Source organism: Schistocerca cancellata, chromosome 1 (genome assembly GCF_023864275.1).
Source record: "Schistocerca cancellata isolate TAMUIC-IGC-003103 chromosome 1, iqSchCanc2.1, whole genome shotgun sequence".
Classification (NCBI taxonomy): domain Eukaryota; kingdom Metazoa; phylum Arthropoda; class Insecta; order Orthoptera; family Acrididae; genus Schistocerca; species Schistocerca cancellata.
Window position 1 is genome coordinate 662749215 of NC_064626.1, and position 22209 is coordinate 662771423.

At 35.7% G+C, this 22209-nt stretch overlaps 1 protein-coding gene across 1 annotated transcript in view; it reads left to right on the top strand.

Annotated features, from left to right (window-relative positions):
* LOC126183783 (phosphatase and actin regulator 2-like) overlaps window positions 1–13808 on the top strand; it is a 284061-nt gene extending 270253 nt beyond the window's left edge. Inside the window, exons 7-10 of the mRNA XM_049926023.1 lie at window positions 784–839; window positions 3314–3417; window positions 6057–6229; window positions 8287–13808. Coding sequence (XP_049781980.1) covers window positions 784–839; window positions 3314–3417; window positions 6057–6229; window positions 8287–8302 — 349 coding nt within the window. The 3' untranslated portion in view covers window positions 8303–13808. The remainder of the gene's footprint in view (window positions 1–783; window positions 840–3313; window positions 3418–6056; window positions 6230–8286) is intronic.
* The last annotated feature ends 8401 nt before the right edge of the window (window positions 13809–22209 follow it).

Here is a 22209-nt window from a genome sequence, read left to right on the forward strand (position 1 = left end):
CTGTCATAAAAGGTTTTAAAATGTGAATTTTTAGTGTGTCACCAACGAAGAAAGAAATGAAATCTTGACTCGATATAAATGTATCAGGGGTTTCTTATTCTGAAATACTGTAAAACTATAGAAATAGATTGCATCCACTTAACACAAGATATTGTAACCACCTTAACATACACAAACTGATGACAGATATCAAGGTATCAGAACAGATTGATCATTTGAGTTTGGAAACAGATACGAATTCAAGTGAAGTTGTGTAGAAAATTTGATAAAAAGACAAAATCCGTACAAGGCAGAAACAAAATTTCAAAACTAATTCTGTCATTTGATTTCTCTCTTGTGCTGTGAAAAATTTTAGATTCACTGATCCAACTATTCATATTTTTATTTCTATCTTATCCCTTTATGTTTCTTGTTCTCTATTAAAAAAGAACAAACATTACTTTATGAAAAACAGATATCTAGTAGCAGCTTACTTTGTGTTATTGTGTGTTTGATAATTTTCTACATCTCTGTCATCGGAAGCCTTTTTGTGTCTCTTTACAGCATGTTTTAAATTTCTGTAAATTTGAAATATTTGTAGGCTTAAGTGACCTTTTTTATGCTCTCTCTCTCTCTCTCTCTCTCTCTCTCTCTCTCTCTCTCTCTCTCTCTCTCTCATCTCTCTCTCTCTCTCTCTCTCTCTCTCTCTCTCTCTCTCTCTCCTCAGTTTGTTTGTTTGTTTGTTTAGGGCAAATAGTAAGATAAAAAAATCTAATGAAGTATGTATATTTAAACATTTGACAGGCGGCTGAGCATGCGACCAACACAAGAAGAATTGGAAGAAAGGAATATATTAAAAAGTAAGTATTTTCTACAGTGACTGAATGCTGCTTTCAAAGAAATGTCTGGAGCATTCTGTTTTTCTTAGCCATGTGAAATTATTCTTTAGATATTTTGTTGCTTGTCATACTGCAACACACAGCTCCAAATAATCAGATGTTCAGTAGTTCATCTCCATAAGTGCAGATCACTCACATTCATTATTTTTTATTCATATCTCTGCTGTGATATACAGTGAGGAAGCAAAAACTCATGAAATACTAGTTTAAAAAAGTCTATACTTTTTTTATTTTTATCTTTGGAAATTATGGGGACATTGCTCATATATGAGGAAATATTGAAGAAAGTATTACGCAGAAAAATTTCTGTGAAAATTGAGTAATTTGCATCGATAAAGCCTAGAGAATTGTGAAGAACGTGTAAAAAGGTAGCCAAACATCAATAAACAGAGCATAAAATGCAAGTCAAGTTGAAATTTGTTTCCAGGATAATGTGCAAAGGTTGGTGGAAGAAAAGCATGAAAATAAAACCAAGTGCTTGAAGTTAGCTAACACTTATTTTTCTAGCATTTTGATCTGTTGATGAATAAGTCAATTTCTACTGTTGTATTCCTGATTCAGACTCTGAAAGTAAAAGCTAATGTTTTAGGGCAAGAATAAGTATCTTAGCTCTCCAATGCAAACTGTAATTCAGTATCCATAGTCTGCTTATATAAAGTGCTCTTAGAATCCAAATAATTTAGGAGTAAGGGTGACAGTTCACTGAATAATAGAAGTATTGATAGGAATAAATGCCTCTATAATACTGTGAATTAGCATCATCAGTCCTAATTTATTTACATACTATCAGTCTCTTATTTAAAATAAATAGCCCATTGCATATGTATGTTTTCTCTTACTGTTTAGAGTAACATTTGATATATGTAGCCTGTGTACCCAACAGGTGCCAAATAAACAGTTTACTTTGAACAGTATTTTTACGTACATAAGCTTCATTGCAGAGATCATTATTGCAATCCACTGAATTTATGTTAAGATGTTTACTGATTTTGTAATTTAATCAAACCAAAATATGTTTCTCTCTTTGTATCCAACCTAAACATGTGAGATCCATACTAATGCTAGAAATTGGAAAGTAACTTGGCTGTTACATTTTCGTGACAAAACCACTGAACTGATTTCAGTGAAATTTGGTATGGGTATAGCTGGAACCCTGAGGAAGAACATAGGCTACTTTAGAAAGTACGTATATTTAAAAGTGGTGAAGTAGTGAATGAGGGTAACTTCTGTTTTACATCAGTGAACATAAATTACACTGAAAAACTACTAAACTTGTTGCGTAATGTACACATTGCATAAAATATAGCTAGCTCATTGTTCTGCATAGGGGGAGGAAGGAGAGGGAGGAGGAGGGTTGGCCCTCATTACAAACTATGCTTACCCAAACAGGCAAAAATGTGAGGGCAGCTGATGTTATTACATGTACAATGGTTTAGTTATTCAATGTCACTCATCACAACTAATGATATGTGGCCACAGCTGCAGGTAACAGCTAGTGTTTTTTATATTTTTGTGAAAGCACTTGTGAAAATCTATGTTTTCATGTATTTTAATAAACTTTTCGATGTTGTAATAATCAGCATCACCAGAAACATGAGATTTCACTTCCATGTGTGACACTCTTCTAAGAGACAAAGGAATACCTCCTTATGGTTTATGTGTAATGTAAGTGTGCTTAACATAATATTAAATGTTATTCATTTACCCACTGTATTGGAACATAGAACAAAAACAGGGAGAAAAACTGAGAGTTGTTAATCCAAAGGCATCACGCTTACTTGTCAAAAGCATATTTTCAAATGCTGTTAAATTAAATGATGATATCTGAAGAGAGTTGGTCAGGAAAGAACTCTTGGCAAATCTCATGCCAGAACAATGGATATGTTAGTGGAGCAAGAGATAACACATCCAGAAATGTTTATTTGGCATTAGTACAAGCAACAGAGCATAAGAAGTTATAGGGGCAGGATACGATTAGAATGCGTAAACCAGATTAGCTAGGATTTTGAGTCTGGTTAATATGCAGAGATGAAGATAATAGAACAAAATGGGATCGAATGGATGATACCGAATCAAATGTCTGATGACATTAAAAAAAGAGTACTGGAATATGTATGTAGAGCTCAGTCTTTATACTACAGATACAGATTGTAGAAGTTAACTAGGTATAACTAGTAACACACTCTTTTCTTCCTAGCTGTCAAGCAGTAACAAAAAGCATCTTTCTTGGAATTAAATTAATATCATTCTTCATCTCTCATTAAAATTAAATAACAATCTGATTTTAATATTTGAAGAGGTTACTGAGTTTTCACAATGGCAAAAACTGAACATTTAAAGTAAAACATAAAGTATTTATCTTGGTAACTGTACAGAAAAGAGCAATGTAACAAGCTTAGTATTTGTCTCTAACTTGTATTTATATTCTTGTACAGAACAAAGTGCAGCTGAGGAAAAGAAGATGAAAGAAGAAAAGAAGAGGATGCTTCTGCGAAAGCTTAGTTTCAGGCCGACAGTTGAAGAGCTCAAGGAGAAAAAGGTTATTCTAATTTCCATTGTTATCTTTTACTGTTTATGTTATGTTTCATAGTGTATGCTACCATTCAAACATTCCTTTTGTAGTAAATTATATTTGCAATATATTATCACTTTTACATGGTACAGCTCATTTACAAATGAGCTAGGCAGGATTTATATATTGATTAACTGATCTACTAAAATTGTTCATCAAGCTGTATGCAGTCCATTTCATGATCACAACAAGTGCCCATTGACACACATTCAACAAAACTCTCAGTATTCCTATATTCAATTAAGAGTTAAATTTTGATCAGTTGCAGACCTTCTCAGATATGTATGATAATAACTCTTACTCAGTTTCATGTTGCTTGAAGTTTGTTTACTGTTTTCATTAATTTGGCATATGACTCACAAACTGCTTTCGTCCCCACTCCACAAGGTAATTTGATTAATAAAAAAAATCATGATGTGTGCACAGGGCACAATCATTTAATAGCTTGAATGGTTTGTTAATAATTATGATGAAACATACCAAAATTCAAATACTAAAATTAGAAGGTTCGTTACTCTCAAAGAAATCTATTTTCTATAAAAAAACATTGTCCTTCCAACAAGTGATTGTTTGAAAGACAGACTGCAAGACATAGAACATAAAACATTGACCATTAATATCAAATCCTGACTTTCATTACTTGAAAGTAGTATGAAGATGCAGAATATCTCTTAAACAATTGCAACTCCATGTAGAAATGTCAACAATTTAGGAAAATATAGATTGCTACTTACCGGAAAGATGAACATCAAGTTGCAGGCAGGCATGATTAAGTCACTTACACATAAGCTTTCAGCCACAGCCTTCATCAGAAAAAGAAAAAGACACACCGTTCATTCTCAGAAGCAAGCACATCTCAAGCACAGATACATGATCACCACCTCTCGCAGCTCAGGCTTGAATACCAGGTAGTAGCAATCTACCGGGTGATCAAAAAGTCAGTATAAATTTGAAAACTGAATAAATCATGGAATAATGTAGATAGAGAGGTACAAGTTGACACACATGCTTGGAATGACATGGGGTTTTATTAGAACCAAAAAAATATGAATGTTCAAAAAATGTCTGACAGTTGGTGCTTCATCTGATCAGAATAGCAATAATTAGCATAACAAAGTAAGACAAAGCAGAGATGATGTTCTTTACAGGAAATGCTCAATATGTCCACCATCATTCCTCAACAATAGCTGTAGCCACGGAATAATGTTGTGAACAGCATGTCCGGAGTTATGGTGAGGCATTGGCGTCGGATGTTGCTTTCAGCATCCCTAGAGATGTCGGTCGATCATGATACACTTGCAACTTCAAGTAACCCCAAAGCCAATAATCACATGGACTGAGGTCTGGGGACCTGGGAGGCCAAGCATGACGAAAGTGGCGGCTGAGCACACGATCATCACCAAACGACGCGCGCAAGAGATCTTTCACGCGTCTAGCATAACTTGGTTCTTTTGGTTCTAATAAAACTTCATGTGATTCCAAGCATGTGTGTCAATTTTTACCTCTCTATCTACATTATTCCATGGTTTCTAAAATTTTCAAATTTATACTGACTTTTTGATCACCCAGTATCTTTTCCTACATTGTAGAATATCCCTTAAGATTCATCAGAAGATTAATGATACTTTTCTCCACTTTGTAGCAGCATATTACCTGCTCATCTACACCAAATTCCATTGTTAAAATCACGAATGTACAGAGTGGCTGGTAAGATGAAACAGATTTCAGTTAATACACAAAGACAGCAAGAAGCAGCTGAACCAGAAAATTTATCATTATGGTTTATGCTGTCTTGAAGTTACTTATTCTAACATTTCGACATGTAATTAATAGCTCCACATTCTTATTTAATGGGATAAGTGTTGTTGACACTTTTTATGGGCTTTCAATAGACAGGCTGTCATTCTAATGTTTGACAGACATGTATTGGTTCCACATTATCCTACCTCTATATTCTGGTATCTGTGTAGATTGGTTACTATTCCTGCTTTCCAGTAATTTTAGTTTTGAAATGGAAGAAGATGTAGTACTCTGAAGCCAAGTGAAACGTGCAAGTAATTTCTGTTATGCCATTAATGGATCAACCTGATATGCATCTGAAAGTAACTATTTTAAGTATGGGCTACTAGGAGTTTGCAGGACTCCATTTTAACTCTGTAGTTGTACTTCACAGTTTCATTTGATATTAATATGTGTAGAAGTTTCTTGCACCCTGCAGAGATTTTTCTTTATTTCATTCTTTTGAATATATCCACCTGAGATAAGTGCCAATTAAGAAGAAAACTTTATGCACGCTTTTCCTCGCAGCACTCCTATACTTCCTTTAGGACCGATAACATAGAAGGTATAGAGGCTCTGAAGTTGAGAAAACCAGGATTAATTCTTAAACGCCTTGCAGGAGGTCAAGAACAAAGTAGTGAAGTGTGAGACATAACGTGAATCAGATTATTGAGCATTTGTGAATGAATGTCACTATGAATATAAAATAACATAACATGAAATATTCTTATTGCACAGTGGATATAAAGTTATTGATGTTGTATGGGATTCAGTATTTTGTGTGAAGGATTGGACTAAGTTAAAGATTTGTGTACATTTTGTTGCAGATCATTCGATTTAATGATTACATTGAAGTAACACAGGCACACGAATATGACAGGAGGGCAGATAAACCATGGACTCGCCTCACACCTAAGGATAAGGCTGCCATCCGTAAGGAACTCAATGAGTTCAAAAGTTCTGAAATGGAAGTGCACGAAGAAAGCCGTCACCTCACAAGGTAACACTTAAAATCTTATGTTTATTGTATCATTTATGCCAGTGTTTCCTTTTGATGTAATTTAAACGTAATTTCATTAATCCAAATGGCAGTGACACAATTGTAACCAAGATCTTGGGGGTGTAAAAAACTTGAGCTTCTAAATCATTGCAACCAAAAGATACTGTTGTCTGTAAATACCTGTTTTTAAAGTTGAAATTTATACCTATCTTCCCTTGGTGGGGTAAATAATTTAAGCTTCTAAGTCAATGCACTCAAAAGGTACAGCCACATATGTCACATATTTTGATACTTGCAAACTCACTCATCAAACTCTATAGATTAGCTATCTATTTACATGTCGGGCCTGGTGGTTTTTCAGTACAGCACATGCCTGGAAAATGATAGGTCGCAGGATTGAATCTCAATCGGACAATTAATTTTTCAGTCTTCATTTTAACCTGGCCTTCACCTCTCTGATGTGAGGAGTTTCCATAAACGTGGTTCAGATTCCATGTTAAACTGTAGGTTCTCTTTCCTCAGTTGGATGACTGAGGTTTGTTAGGGACACACAGGTTGCCAAAGTGGCATCCAGTAGAAAGACTTTTGCTAGGCCACAGAACCACACAAAATTATCATTATTAACTATGTACATGATTAAGTGTGTACAAAAGCCTTAGAATGAAAGTCCTACTCACACTTGTCCAGACTTTACTCACTGATACACAGTAAATAAAATTTCCTGATTGTGTGAAAATAGTATTATGTTATTGAGTTATAGCAGAAGTCTATGTAATAAGAAACGAGAGCTGCTCAAGTGTGTGTTGTGCTAGCTTAATACACAGGAAATTGTGCCAGACCCAGATTGAATCCATGTGTACTGGGTTATTGGTCATTGGCCTGAAACTTCCTGGCAGATTAAAACTGTGTGTCGGACCAAGACTCGAACTCGGGACCTTTGCCTTTCACGGGCAAGTGCTCTTCCAACTGAGCTACCCAAACATGACTCACGCCCTGTCCTCACAGCTTGACTTCTGCCAGTACCTCGTCTCCTACCTTCCAAACTTTACAGAAGCTCTCCTGCGAACTTTGCAGAACTAGCACTCCCGAAAGAAAGGATATTGCGGAGACATGGCTTTGCCACAGCCTGGGGGTGTTTCCAGAATGAGATTTTCACTGTGCAGTGGAGTGTGCACTGATATGAAACTTCCTGGCAGATTAAAACTGTGTGCTGGACCGAGATCAGCGCACACTCTGCTGCAGAGTGAAAATCTCATTCTGATCATTTGCCTGGTACACCATCCAGCTCAAGTGTGATTTTTAGGTAGTTTCTCAGACATGTTTAGGCAGATGCCTGGCCGGTCCTCAATCTGCAGTTCAGAAAAGATGATAAACAAACTGTTAAAACACTATAACACATGGCACAAAGATTATGTAGTTTGCAGACAGATAGCACACATGACCTTCATAAATAATTGCCAGGTCATGAAATAATAGTCTGTGCCACAGGTAATTATATGGAAGCAAATGAATTTTCTCTCTTTCATGGTTAATAATTTTGGAACCATGAGTATCTGTAGAAGAAATTATTTTTCTATAATGTCACATAGTTGAAATATTAAATTGATTGAAATTAAGTTTTGAAGAACAATATATATGCAAATCAGTTCTTAAACTCTATTAACAACACATATTGTATAGGGAAAGTTGTCTAATACTAATATTGTTTGACTGCCTGTATGCTCCATTCACAGATTTTTGTGGATAAAAAAATTGAAAAAGTATGCTCGTCTACATTTTATATTTAGTTGTTCATTCTTGACACCAGCCTCACTGACGTGTTAGTTTCATGTTACAAGACCCCTTTTACTCATATACTTTCCTTTCATTTCTCTCCTTTTAACTCAATGAGAAAAAACAATTTGTTTCAAAGACATGAATTCTTTAATCTGTAAAGTGTGTTGCTGTGTACTTGATGAGTATGGTCCTCTACGTATTTCTTTTCTAGTTTACACTGTTTATTTGAGAGAGTGCTTGGATATTGGAGCGTATAATCGGATTTACTGTTTTTATTTCAGGTTCCATAGGCCATGACGACAGCAACGTATAGGCAAGGAAATCCACTGGGCCAGTGTCATTCAGGGGCCGCTCATGAAGAGTGTACTTGTGATAGTGATGCTGCAATATAGTGTTACGTCCAAGCTGACTGACTTTTACACTCTCATCCTGGCCAGAAGTGATCCTTTTTTCATATGAAAATGAATCACATCTGTTACATATTGATTAATTTCATATTATTAGAGCAAATTTGTGTGTAAGAAACAAATTTTAATATCTCGTCTGTAAATAATGTAAAATTACCTTTGCAGCCATTTCTCGCAGGGATGGCTTCTGGACTCAGTAGTGCATTTTTTGGCACAACTCTTTAAGGGAAAGAAAGTAATGGTTACCCACCAAATCTTTGTAGATCAGTAAATTTCAGAAGTGGAGATGAGTCTGCAGTTTTGTTTTGCCTGGTTGTGTAGCTGTGGGTGTTCATGGCTGCAGTTATGCTGAATGTAGTTCATGAGATAATTGCCTTAGAAAATTGATTGTTTCTATTAAGCCTGTCTAAAATGGCAACTGTATTTATTACTGTTTTTGTAGATAACAATGATCAAGTCTTAACCCTGTGGTTTCTCAGAGTATTAGAGAAATCATTATGAAAGTTTTATGTCACTACCAACTTTCTCGGGACATGAACAAATTATTTTTAATTATTCCAGTTTTCTTTATATATTGAGTTATTAAATGATATGTGAATGCACTTAGTCTTGTTATTAAATAAAACTATATATTTCCTGATGAACATTGTGCATGTAGGATATTCCCAGAAAAAAATATCAGTGTCTGGCTGGTTGCACCATTGCCCTGTAATTAAAAATAAAATTCAATCTATGTTTTTAAACAATTTGTGAGAGAGGTGTATTTGAGTGTATTGTTGCAATATTACTGCTAGAAACTGAAGTTTTAACACTTGATTTATCTTTCAAGTGATTTTTTGATAAAGTTCTTCTGTAGTGTACATCAATATTCATTATGAAGTCAGTAAATCCTCCTAATAGTTATTCTTTTATTTTGTGATTTATTACTCGACATATTACCCTAAACATAAGAAAATCTGCATTAAGTAGTTTTTCAGAATCAGAACTGCTGAAAAATTATGAAAATTTATAATGATCTCACTCAACGTATGTTACCAGTAGTTAACTATTATCCCTTTGAATATGGCTACTATAACCATGATATGATTTTTCATTCTTACCAGTGACATTGCAACTGTACATCCTGACAGCTTTTGTTTTATTAGCAGTTAACAATTACAAATAATAAAAACAGAAGTTAATATTAAACAACCAAAAATGGAAAAAGGGGGAAATTACTCACTTGGTTTGAAAACAGAATAATGATGGTAACCAATGTTGTACCAGCAACAAAAAGAACTACCTTTTCAGATATAAAATATGGGTGGTGTAGATGAAGTAAACAGAACACGTTAGCAAGAAACTATTGAGTCTGAGGAGTGTTTAAGTCTATACAGCTGAGAAAGTTGGAGGTTTTACAAGTGTCATATACTAGAGCACTGCTTGCTAGTAATAATTACAAGAATGTCAATGTGAATGTGAATTTCAGCGATCCCTTAGTGAAACAATTAAGAACTTCATTGTATGTAAAGTAGATTAACAGAATCAAAGTAATAATTTCATGAATGAAATGAAAGACAAATAACAACAGACAAATTTAAGGGAAGGAGAATTGGGAGAAAGAAGGGAAGATAAGGGAGAAAATTGACAAGTAGCTGAAAAACCAAATGGCAAATATATGAAAAGAGTTAAACAATAATACAAACAAAGAAGGCCAGTGATAATGTGAGTTTGCTTAGTTAGTTTCAATGATAAAACAGCTATCATATGTTTAGTTCCATTGCTAGGAAGGGGAATGTTGACAAATTAGATGCATTACAGACACTGAGATGCCACCTTTTAATTTGGAAAATGATTTCTACATAACTTTTACTTTATGTGCATACCAGTGGATAAAGGGGGGAAAAAGATCCCTGGAACAGAGAGGTTAAATAATGCAGGCTAATATTTTACATTACATATTTGTTTGATATATATAATTTTTTCATTGTCTTACTTATAACAAAACCCAATATTAACTAAGAATGGTTTGATGAGCTTTTATGCATCTTCATTATTGTCCTTAATTGATTACACTTTCCTCCTTTTTTCCAATGGATCAGATAGGTTGACCTTGTGCGTTCCTGATGCCACCTCATCATCCATTGTTAAAGAAGAGCTCAGATCTGTAGTGGTTTTGTTACATTTTCCAATTTTTTTTGACGGGTTGATATTCACTTCTACCCAACTGCATCAAAAGAAAGTTGTGAAGAGTCTTCAAAAAGCTTCATATAATGTCTTTATTCAGTAAGATCAAACTGATTGTTATTGATAATGCAATTTAAATATTACCAGTCTGTGCACATTATGTTCAATGAACATAATGTTTCCCAATTTATTACTCATGATATTTATGCATACCGTAAACAATAGCATAGTGATGAATGTCTTGAGACTGTTGCTCATTTTTTGTGTAATGTTATTCATACACATATGAACATTAGTGCTTTATTGTCCTTATTTGGGAAATTTCTGATGTGACCTGTTTTTGGATATCTTTTCCTAGTTGAAACTGAATAGTATTTGTCAAGAGATATATTCACCCAGATGTGTGTTTGGGAAGGCATTCTCTGTGATAAAATTTTCTTAATGTTCGTTACTGACAAATCATTCTTCACTACACACATATGAAATTGATGTGCAGTGTAATACATGCAGCAGATGTTTTTGAAAAACAGAAGAAAGAGAGAGAGAGAGAGAGAGAGAGAGAGAGAGAGTGTAAGAGAGAGAGAGAGAGAGTTTTACTTGGTGAGTAAAATTGCATAGTGTGAACCAGTTATCCAACAGGCATGTATGTCAATTACACCTTTATGTGGTATATGGAAAGAAGCTGCATGAACCAGTTTTTCTGCAAAAACTGTTTAAAAATGAGGCATTTCAAATGATTTTTTTTTGCATTAGCTGTATCATGTTTTGACCCAAAGTGATCTATAGATGATGTAGCAGAAATCTTTTTTAAGTATTTTATGTGAGATTAGATTTTCAGGATATTCCGTGAAATATATTTTGCTAGGAATTTATCTTTGAACCTAATTTATGTTTGATATTTTTGTACTGATCTTCAGTGAAAGTGCAGCTTACCCCTTACTTTATCACAGGAGAAGTTGTTTCTTTATTGTATATATCTGACATTTTATAACTGTGTGAAGCTCAGAAGTTGATCGATTTATTGCAGTATCTTTGTTGTTACTTCATTTTTATCATTATTTGCTAGAAACTTCTAAAAAAACAAGAATCAAGGATTTAAAAAAAAGTTTCATTGACAGTCCTCCCCTTCCAGGTATGGAATTATTCAATCTTCCATTAAATACTTTTGCATTTAGGTAGGAAATTTATATTTGCTTGTGTTTGATTATACACAAAAATTTTCATTGTTTGATTGAGAGCTGGCCACTCTTTGTTTCTGTCTATCTTTTACTATAGTAGAACATTCCGTTTGTGGAGGGTCAGATAACAAAAAAATTGGTTTTTTTTATTTGCATCACTCATCCTTCATTAATTAACTTTTGTTATGTTAGGGTACAAGAGCTGTTAATCCCACTGCATACCAGTCCTCCTTACTATCCCATCTCAAACAGCGAATTGTGCAGTATCCCACAATAGGTACAGTAGTTATATTTCTACCAAGTATCAGAATAACGAGACTTTTAATTACATGTTATACACTGCAAAAATTATTTAATGCCTTTTTATTTCATGCATTTTATTATTGCATCAATGAATGTAAATCTCTTTTATGGTGAAATTTCTGTATTTCACACATCACATTAATTTTTAAGAACTTATTACATATGTGTCACATCATGTCTACAGAGACAGTTTCTGCAATGTATTTGTTGTGAAATGTCAAAGGGTAAGGAAGTCTACAAACAAGAATTGAAACTAATATAGTGAGAGCTAAACTTTGAAGAAATGTGATGTAATAACTGACTGTCTTGGAATTAATCACTACACTTCACTCATGAAGGTTGTGTATGAATACACTCTCTCAGTTTCCCACAAATATATTTTGTTAGCTGAATGATTTGAATATAAAAATATTTCTGTAAGTAGAAATTATACATAAAATATACAAAAACTATCACATGTAGCAAATGACAAAGCTTATCTTAGTTGTAAGGCTATCACTTTTTTGTATCAATATTTACAATTTTGACAACTCTTAAAAATTTTGTTAAGAGTGTTTGAATGTAAATTGTGATGATGAACTTATTTTGTTCTAAATAGGGGCCATCAAAATTTGGCCATTAAATAGTAAAAACCTCAAGTGTATCAAATTTTATGCATTCACAATGTAATTCTGTATCATAGTCATTTTATTTGTATCAAGGGAAAATCATAACTGTGACCAAATTTTTTTCTTTTTATTTTTCTTTTTCTTTTTTCTTTCTTTTTTTTTTTTTTTAAAAAAAAAGAGAATAGGCATGTGGCAGCCTGCTGAACATGTGCAGTTCAATGAAGGACTGCTCTCATAACTGTGCGTGTTTCATTATTTAATTTTTCTTAAAAGTGTCTTCCGTGCAAACATCATTTGCACTGCTTTGACAATTATGTGTTGTGCATCTTCTGCAGCCACTGTGATTAAACCCATTAAGAAAATAAAAACATAATTTTTCCAAATTTGTTTTATACTCTAGCTGACTACTGTATGGATTAACACCACAGAGGTACTGATGTGAAATGACTGCTAGCCTATGAGATGTGATTATTGTAAATCTATTGGTCTGTGCTACTGCAAAGAATATTAATTTTTCTCTGTTTTGATTGATCCAAGTGGGAACTCCGTGAGTCAAAGGTGTTATGCAAGCAATTAAACAATTGTACTAAAGAAAACTCAAATACCTAGACTCAAGTTTGACAGCATCACATAAAAGATAAAACTGAATCTCAAACTTTTAGAATTAGAGACAGATTACTTTTTAATTTAAACAACAGAAAGGAAAATACACAAACAATAGCATTCTTAATAAGGGGCGAGAAGAGAAGATTACATTCTTAGTTTAATCTTTAATTCATGAGTAGCAGTGCTCTACTTCTAGAAGTATAAGATTCAGTCATAAAAACGCAAACTGTATAAGTTTTGGGTGGGTAAAGACATTTGATCTATATATTTATAGTAGTTGCCACTACAAACATGGAATTAATAACAACACATCTGTACCTTTGTGTTAGCAGTTTGTTTAATAACAATAGATTCTCTAAAGTCCTGCCATAAATAATATGAAATGTTATTTGTAGTTGATGGGCTGATGACTGTAAAGTGTTTGAAACCTTTTTTGCATCAATTGTTGAGTGTGACTGTGCTGTAAACTAATTGTAAGTATGTGGAGTGAAAATGAGTTGTCCAGTTTTATGCATCAGTATATTATGTAAAATCATTCCAGTGTAAAAGCTTTTGTTCATGTTGATTTGTGTGGTCCTCCTCCAGTTTTACTTCTCCTGACCCCATATACTTCCCCTTCCTCCTCTTCTGATTTTCCTTGCAAGTGGTGTGAGATATTCTACTGTATGAATTGTTTCTGCGCTGTTAGTGGAGCTCATTCTGCAGATGCTCTGTAATGATTCTCAAAATTTTGATCTCTTGCTGTATGACAATCTCAAATGATAGACTAAATAGTTTAACTGAACTTTGTATTATAACAACACATTGGGTCAGCCTACAATACCTCATCCTCTCAGAGTACCTGAATGAATGTCAGTAACATAAGAGAGGCCATTCTAATACTCTCAATATGATGAAAGTTCCACCTCTAGCTGCCCTAAATTTAACACTTCCCTGAATGCTGATTCTAATGTAGCAATTTTGGTGCAAGCACAATTGGAAATAAAATATTGATTTTTGAAAGAATTAGAAGTAATGTAAGGTGAATATTTACTTCTGATATTTCAAGGGTAATATATTGTGCTTATGTCTAACAGAACTACCCACAATGAGCACAGTGGTGGACCACATTTGTTTTGTATGGAAACAAAAGGACTGATGATATCTTGGACATGGACACAAATTAATTGTCTTACCTACACTGGAACACATATTAATGGAGACAGAACTATACATTATTCTTCGGGTCTGTACATTGTTCCATTTCATCCCCTCAGTAGTTCACAGACCAAAGCCAATGTGCAGGATGGCAGATGATATACTGTCTCAGTCAATATGTTAAATATTTTTAGGATTGTGACATACATACTGTACGGAGGGCTTTGACTGAAGATTTGACAAGACCTTATGGAATATTTCTGTTTTAAGGGTGACACAATTTACATCAAACAAATGACTCATTACTGGGTTAGTTTTGTTGTATACAAGGAGCATTTGATCAAAACTCAATACATCTTAGCAATTAAGTAAAAAATCTGATACCTCTGCCCTGCTTTGGCCATGCATGTAATGTGGGAAATGAAGTAGCATTATAAATGAGAGACCGGATTGTCCATGGTCCATGTCATGTTAAAAATCCTCTGTTTATTGGTAATGAATGACTGAAACCATTCACAGTATGCTACAGATTTTGCCACATCTTTTACCTTCAATTATTTTACAGTGATGTAGTATCAAATTCACACTACTACTCTATTTTCTTACCTCTAGTATGTGATGCATGATTTTCCTGTCTCCTGGTAAAGGCATTACTCTGTTGTTTGCTGGGTGGCAGTATCAGGTACCTGATGCGGTTACACACCTCAACAATTTCCACTGCTATGGAGGAATCTTTGCCATAATGACACGAGATCAGTATTTTCAACACCATAATCTGACTGGCCTTTTTGGAAGGGGACATCAAAAATGTCTTATTCCATCAAATCACACTCTGACATTGTTTTACTGAATGCATATGCCAATAGTTATGCATACTGAGTGCAATCTCCAACAGTCTACAGTACTTTACCACTAATTTGCTGTCTTGTTCTTCACAAGTAGTACAATTTTTGCATACATCATGACACAAAAATGATATAGCAGGACTGTAATTTGGTACAGTGTCACACAACTGGGTGCCACATTGTGCCAAAAGTGTGGATGTAGTAGTATGACGGTTTTTGTACATGTTGATGTCCTCATTACCAAGTGGTACATTCATGTCAGTTAATGGTGTATTCTGGAAGAATTTTATGTTTTCAAATTGTAGTAAGATTACTGGGTAAAATTCTAGAAATATGAAAATTTTTACTGAAATACGGTACATTCAGAAAACTGGAAATAGTTATAACCCTGTCTTGATAAAAAGACTATTTTTATGCATTTTTGAACTTTAATTCGATTAGTACTGAACCTGGAACAGTGTTATTCAGATAATTATGTAGCAATGGTGCAGTAGATGTGGGACTTGTAAAAATGATTTTCACATTTTGAGGGATCACATTAGTCAGGCTGTGCATAAAGTACAATGGAAGACACTTCCTTATTGTTTAATTGTAACATTTTCATTCGCAAATGCTTTAGTTTTATTGTTGAATTAATTTTCAATAGCAGCAAGTCTATGATCCTGATGAAAATATCCTTCTGTGCTTTCACTTCTAATTGAAACTGAATCCTATGATCTTCACATATAAGAGCTACTGGGTTAACATTAAAATAGCGCTTTGTCAGGCTCAGAACAAATTAATGTATGAATTTTTTTAGAGAGTGATCATCAGCTGAACTATCTCTAGGCTTGTGCTAGGAAACATAACATTGCCACTGAAAGTGTGAGAAGAAAGCTGTACTAGGTTATAGGATGCGTGCATACAAAAATATTGTAGTTCAGAAAAGAAATGCATGAAAAAAGAAGCTCACTGTATCTTTCTTCTGAAGCAGCAGTTGCAGTGGTCCTTGCATCTGATTAGTACACTGTAGCCAGATTTGTTTCAGTACATGTTGTTGAAGGGAGATAGAGGGTATGACAGTGAATGCAACTGTAACCTTAGATCTATATTGTGACATGGTAAAGAAATTTTTGCAATCAGTACCAGATGAAATTGAAAATGATATGAGGCTTAGCAGAACAGGATGGCAACTACCTCTCATTATTGCTTACTCTTACTAGTGTCTGAAATGTTCCCGAATCACGTGATGTGTCTGTGTGTTAACATCAGTTGAGCCCCAAGATTTAATATCATATGATTGTACTTGCTGTTGTTTTCAGAGGGCCACATTAAGAACTAAAATCTATGCACACTACCTTAAAATTTTCTAGGAATATAGAAAATGTGTCCAGAGGTTACTACTGATCCATCCCTATTGATCTACATGCTTTTAATAACTCTTGCATGGCCTTGAAAAGTGTGTCAAGTCAGTAATGACTGTCATTTCAGAGATGTTATCTTTCAAATTGAGTGAAAAATTTTGTTATTTATGTTTTTTTCTATAGACAAAAGAAATTATTTGTGTTTATCTTGGTTTTGATTTCCCTTCAAAATAAGAGAGACTTATTTCTGCCACATCTTATATATTAATGCCAAACCCTATACAAAAAGATAAATAACATAATTAAATTCACTGAAAAATAGATCATGAGACATCTGAAGGTTACATAAATGATTAATTGTGTGGTTTGAATTTTTAAGTTAAGAGATTTGTTCTTTTAGATACAGATGAAATTTGGGAGAAATGGAAATAATGCAGGTGGTGTATCTACAAACAAATTGCTGTTGAAAAACACCAGTGTCAATGAAATATTATTCCTCCAAGTTCAACTGAATAGGTTAAATAGCTGTGGTATATTTTATGGTTTTAATATTACAATTGTATTTTCATCTCTGTGTGTTTGTTAAGTGCTGTTCGCTGTTCACAGCACTGTCAGGGTTGGACTGGAAGACTTAACTGGAATCAAGTTCACTAAATCAGTGAAAACAAATATGTCTTGCAAGTATTATAACTGGATTCAAGATGTTTCCAACAGCTTTAGTTCTTCAGAACTGGTACATAATGCTTTAGGTAATGACTGCGAACTAACCAGATCTTTAAAATGTTGTGCAGGTTCAGAAATGTCACCTGTGTTTTAGGCTCTTTGAGAAAAAGGGCTTAGTGAAGATGATATGTAATTATAGTTTGGAATGCAGACAAGAATTTGGACACAGTCTTAACCATTTGACTGCAGCAGACATGCTTGATACTGACATTGTAGAATGCTGCTTCAACATCAGTTATCTGGCTACCAGGTCAGCCAAGTGCTTGTACTTTGGTTGCTGCCTTGGGCTGAGTTACGTTGTGGTGAGATGTTGAGTCACAGATAGGCACAACAGGCCTTCTTCAGAATTAGACTTACTTACACACACACACACACACACACACACACACACACACACACACACACACACACACACACACACACACACACAAACAACAAAAGTCTCATGCAAATGCAACTTGGACACACATGACCACAGTTTCTGGCTGCCAAGGCCAGACTATGAGTAGCAGTGCATGACAGGAGAAGGAAACTGGGAGGTGGGGATAAGGAGGAGGTTGGGGAGGGGAGGCATAGTAGGGTAGGTCTGGGGGAAGGTAAGTGCTGCTTGTGGGTGCATACAAGGATGAGTTGGGGAGAGGGTAGGACAGGTAGGTGCAGTCAGGAGATTAGAAGAAGAGGTGGGAGATGGGGGGAGGGGGGCAGCAGATAAGGACAGACGAAAAAAGATTGTGGGTGGGGTGAGCAAATAGAGGGCTGTGTAGTGCTGGAATGGGAACAGGGAAGTGGATAGGTGGGTAAAGGACAATGACTAACAAAGATTGAGGCCAGGAGGGTTATATCATAGAGAGTGTTACCACCTGTGTAATTCATAAAAGCCATTGTTGGTGGGATGGATGCAGATGGCACAGGCTGTGAAGCAGTCATTGAAATGAAAAATGTGGTGTGTGTGTGTGCGTGTGTGTGTAGTGTATTTCTGATGAAGACCTCTTTGGCTGAAAGTTTTGACAGTCTATTCGTTGTGCCTATCCGTGACTCAGCCTCTCCACTATACGGTGAGTAGCAACTATCCTTTTCACAATGTTATCATTATTCTATCCTGAATTTTCCAATGTTCAGTAAGTGTGTGAGTTATCCAGACATGTAAAACATTTGTCTTTGAAGCTTTTTAGTGCATGAATTACTGCAGAAACTGACACAGTCATTAAAATTGTTTTGTTGTACAAGAATTACATCTTTGCTGAATGTCAGAGGTATTGATTCATTGACAGGCACATGCCTGTGAGTGGGTGAGACTGAAAGCAGGAAGAGGGGTTAAGAATGGGTAGCTGATGGCTTAGAGGGAGGCAGCAGATTTTATGTGTATGAATGTGGGTGAGAGGTAGGGGTGGCAGGCATATGATGTATGGGTACCAGAGCCAGTGAGGTGTGATATACAATGAAGATAATGGGGAAGGGGATGACAGGAGAAAGGGATATTGTTGGGTGAGATTGTGGGGACAGTGCGTTAGTAGAGATTGAGGCCAGGAAGGTGGCAGGAGCGAAGGATGTGTTGAAAGAATTACTCCCATCTGCGTGGTTCAGAAAAGCTAGTATGTGAGGAGAGGATCCAGATAGCCCAGGTTGTGAAACAGCCATTGAACTTGAGGATGTTGGGATCGACTGCATGTTGTGCATTGGGTGGTCAACTTTGCTCTTGGCCATAGTTTGGTGGTGGCCATTTTTGTCATACCACGATAAAAAGCTGTGCAGTGATTGCAGCAGAGTTGGTATATGACATGGCTGCTTTCACATGGGGCAGGCTAAGCCTGTGATGTGACTGGAGTATGATGTAGTGCTTGATGGTTGGGTTGGGTAGATCTTGCACCTGGGGGAAATGAGGGACATCTTGTCCAAGATCCTTTCCTCCTAATGTGGTATTCCATCACCCACCTAACCCATGCAACATCCAGGTCCATCCTTATTTCACTCCCACTCCCAACACCTTGCCATAGGAGTGATATCACTGTGGAAGATCCAGCTGCATGACCTGCCAAATCCACCCGCCCAGCATTTCATACTTCTGTCCTGTCATTAAATTATCATATCCCATTGGAGGTATGGCCTCTTGTGAAGGCAGCCATGTCATACACAAACTCTGCTGCAATCACTGCACAGCTAACCAGCAGTCTGCCAGAATGAATGGCCACCACCAAATGCTGGTCAAGAACAAAATTAACCAACCATTGACACAGCATGCAAATAAGTACAAGGCGGTAGAGTTCAATGGCTGCTTCACAACCTGGGCCATCTGGATCCTGCCATCCAGCGCCAGCTTTCCTGAGCTATGCAGATGGGTGCCACCTGTGCAACATATCCTTCACTTCCACAACCCTCCTGGTATTAATCACAGTTAACCCACCAGTTTTCTGTCCCTCTGTCCTCTCACCCCCTATCAACCTAGACACCATGTCACCTTCATCGTTCACTGCACCTCACCGGCCCCCATGCAAGTGCCATCCTACTGACTGCATTCCTAGCCAGCAAACTTGTTATCTCTCTCTGAGCCACTAGCTAGCCATCCCAAGCTCCTCTTTCTGCTTCCTGCCTCTTTCTCCCTCTATCCACCCCATCAGACAGAAACTCCACACAGAATTCTGTATCTAGCTATCAAATATACAAATGTAGAGGCACAGGCCTGTGTGTGTGTGTGTGTGTGTGTGTGTGTGTGTGTGTGTGTGTGTGTGTGTGTGTGTGTGTGTGTGTGTGAAATAGAGAGAAAGAGAGAGAGAGGGGGGGGGGGGGGAGGGAGGGAGAGAGGGAGAGAGAGAGAGAATACTCTGACTTGACAAGGGATTTATTCTGAAAACCACAAGTTACCATGTTAACAGAACTGTAGAACAAAAGCAAGCTGGTGCTTTTCATTTATTACCAGCAAGTTATCTTTCTCTTTTGTGTGACCTGTCAACAGTTTAATGTCTCTTCCATTTAGTCAGTGATCTCCTTTACTCCTAAATTATGTAAAGTCTGTCAGAACTTTCTTTACTATAATTAAGTCTTTTCAGTATTTTTCAACATAATTTTATAAGCCTATGATGAAAGTGATGTGTATCTTTAGATTGTTCTGAGTAGTTCCATGTCCCTTCTCAGCTATTTGTCATTAATACCTGCTCTTTTCCAGTTATTCCTTACTGTGCTGACTCAAGAAACAATGAAATAAGGCACACCTTACTTTAGAGTGTTTTTGTTGGTTAGAATGTTCTGTTACACCATTCATATGTGAAAGGCATTTTCTGCCCACCTGTCATATCACTCCAGTACATCATCTAGTGTAAACTACAGTCAAAACTGTTTGCTCCACTTTGATGAATTTCATGATGGTAGTTTGGTAATTTCATATAAGATTTGTTCCTTAGACTATAATAAATGGAATGCTTAGTCACAAGTCTATAATGAGTTTACTGTGTGAGCAGTGTTAATTTCACATTAATTCATATGAACTGTAAATAGTTGACTGCCTACACTGGAACTTTATTTGATACAAAAATACTTAATTCTTTGTTATTTGCAAATAACTTAAAAAATAAAGATTGCAGGAACTGAAATATCTGTTCATCCTGAAATGTTCCTGTTCGTTTGTGCTAGTGTGATAGCTCTTCTACAAGTACTTTCGAGGAAATAAATCTGTGTAGGGAAATTCTTTGAAAGTTTAACATTATATTTCAAGTCCGTAAACTTAATAAAATGTCCCTAGGCAGCCTTCAGAACAAAATAATCAAGATTTCTTAATAACTTTTGTTGGTGTCAAAATATTAGTTGTACATCGGAAATAGACTGTTATGGTTTCTCAGTGTACTTTGCTTCACACAAACTGAGTCTCTTTGCATTGATGTGCAGTTCTTTCCATGTGGAAATTGTCTCCAAGTAAATTCTAAAGGAAGAACTAAAATAGCCTATGTAACAGCAAATAAATTTTTTAATAAATGCAAAACAACAAACTTGTTAGAGTAGAAGATAAAGAGGGGAAAATGATGTTTGATGCAGATGGGGTGAAGAGATGGAAAGAATACATTGAGGGATTGTATGACAGAACAGCTGTACTGGAGGATGTAATAGGAAAAGAACATGAAGCAGATGAAGGTGACTAAGGAGAAAACATTCTGCAAGAAGAATTAGAGAAAGTTCTTAAGGATCTATGAGGGAACAAAGCATCAGGTATCACTGACATTCTTGCAGAACCAGTCAAGAATGTTGGTGACAACATGAAAATGATCCTGCTGAAACTGATGACGTTCATTTACTTCACAAGAGAGATACAAAAACTGATTTCCAGAAATGCATCATGTTTCCTATACAGAAGAAAATGGCAGCTACAAAATGAGTACTGAACCTTAAGCGTAATATCGCATGCATCAAAAATTCTCACAGATATAATCCTCAAGAGAATTGTAAAAGAAGGTGGAGGATATGCTGAGTGAGGCTCAATTTGGTTTCAAAAGAAGCAATTGTGGCTCTGAGGCTTCTTATTGAAAAACAAATTAAAAAAAACCTATACAGTCTTTGGAGACATAGCAAAGGCATTTGAAAATGTTATCTGACAAGAGATATTCAGATTGCTGAAGTAATCAGGTCTAAAATACAGAGCTATGCAAGTGATACAAATTTTGTATAAGAATGAAGTGGCTATGGTTGGTAATTTTCATCAGGAACAAGAATCAAAAATTAGAAAAGGTGTGAGACAAGGATGCACTACCGGTATTTCTACTCTTACATTCAATGCTTACATCAAGAAAACTATATACCAAGTTCATGAAACTACTGAGGTGGGGATTAAAATGAATGGACAGAAGATAGACATTCTGTGTTACACAGATGATATTGCTGTTTTCATGGAGACACAAGAACTAGA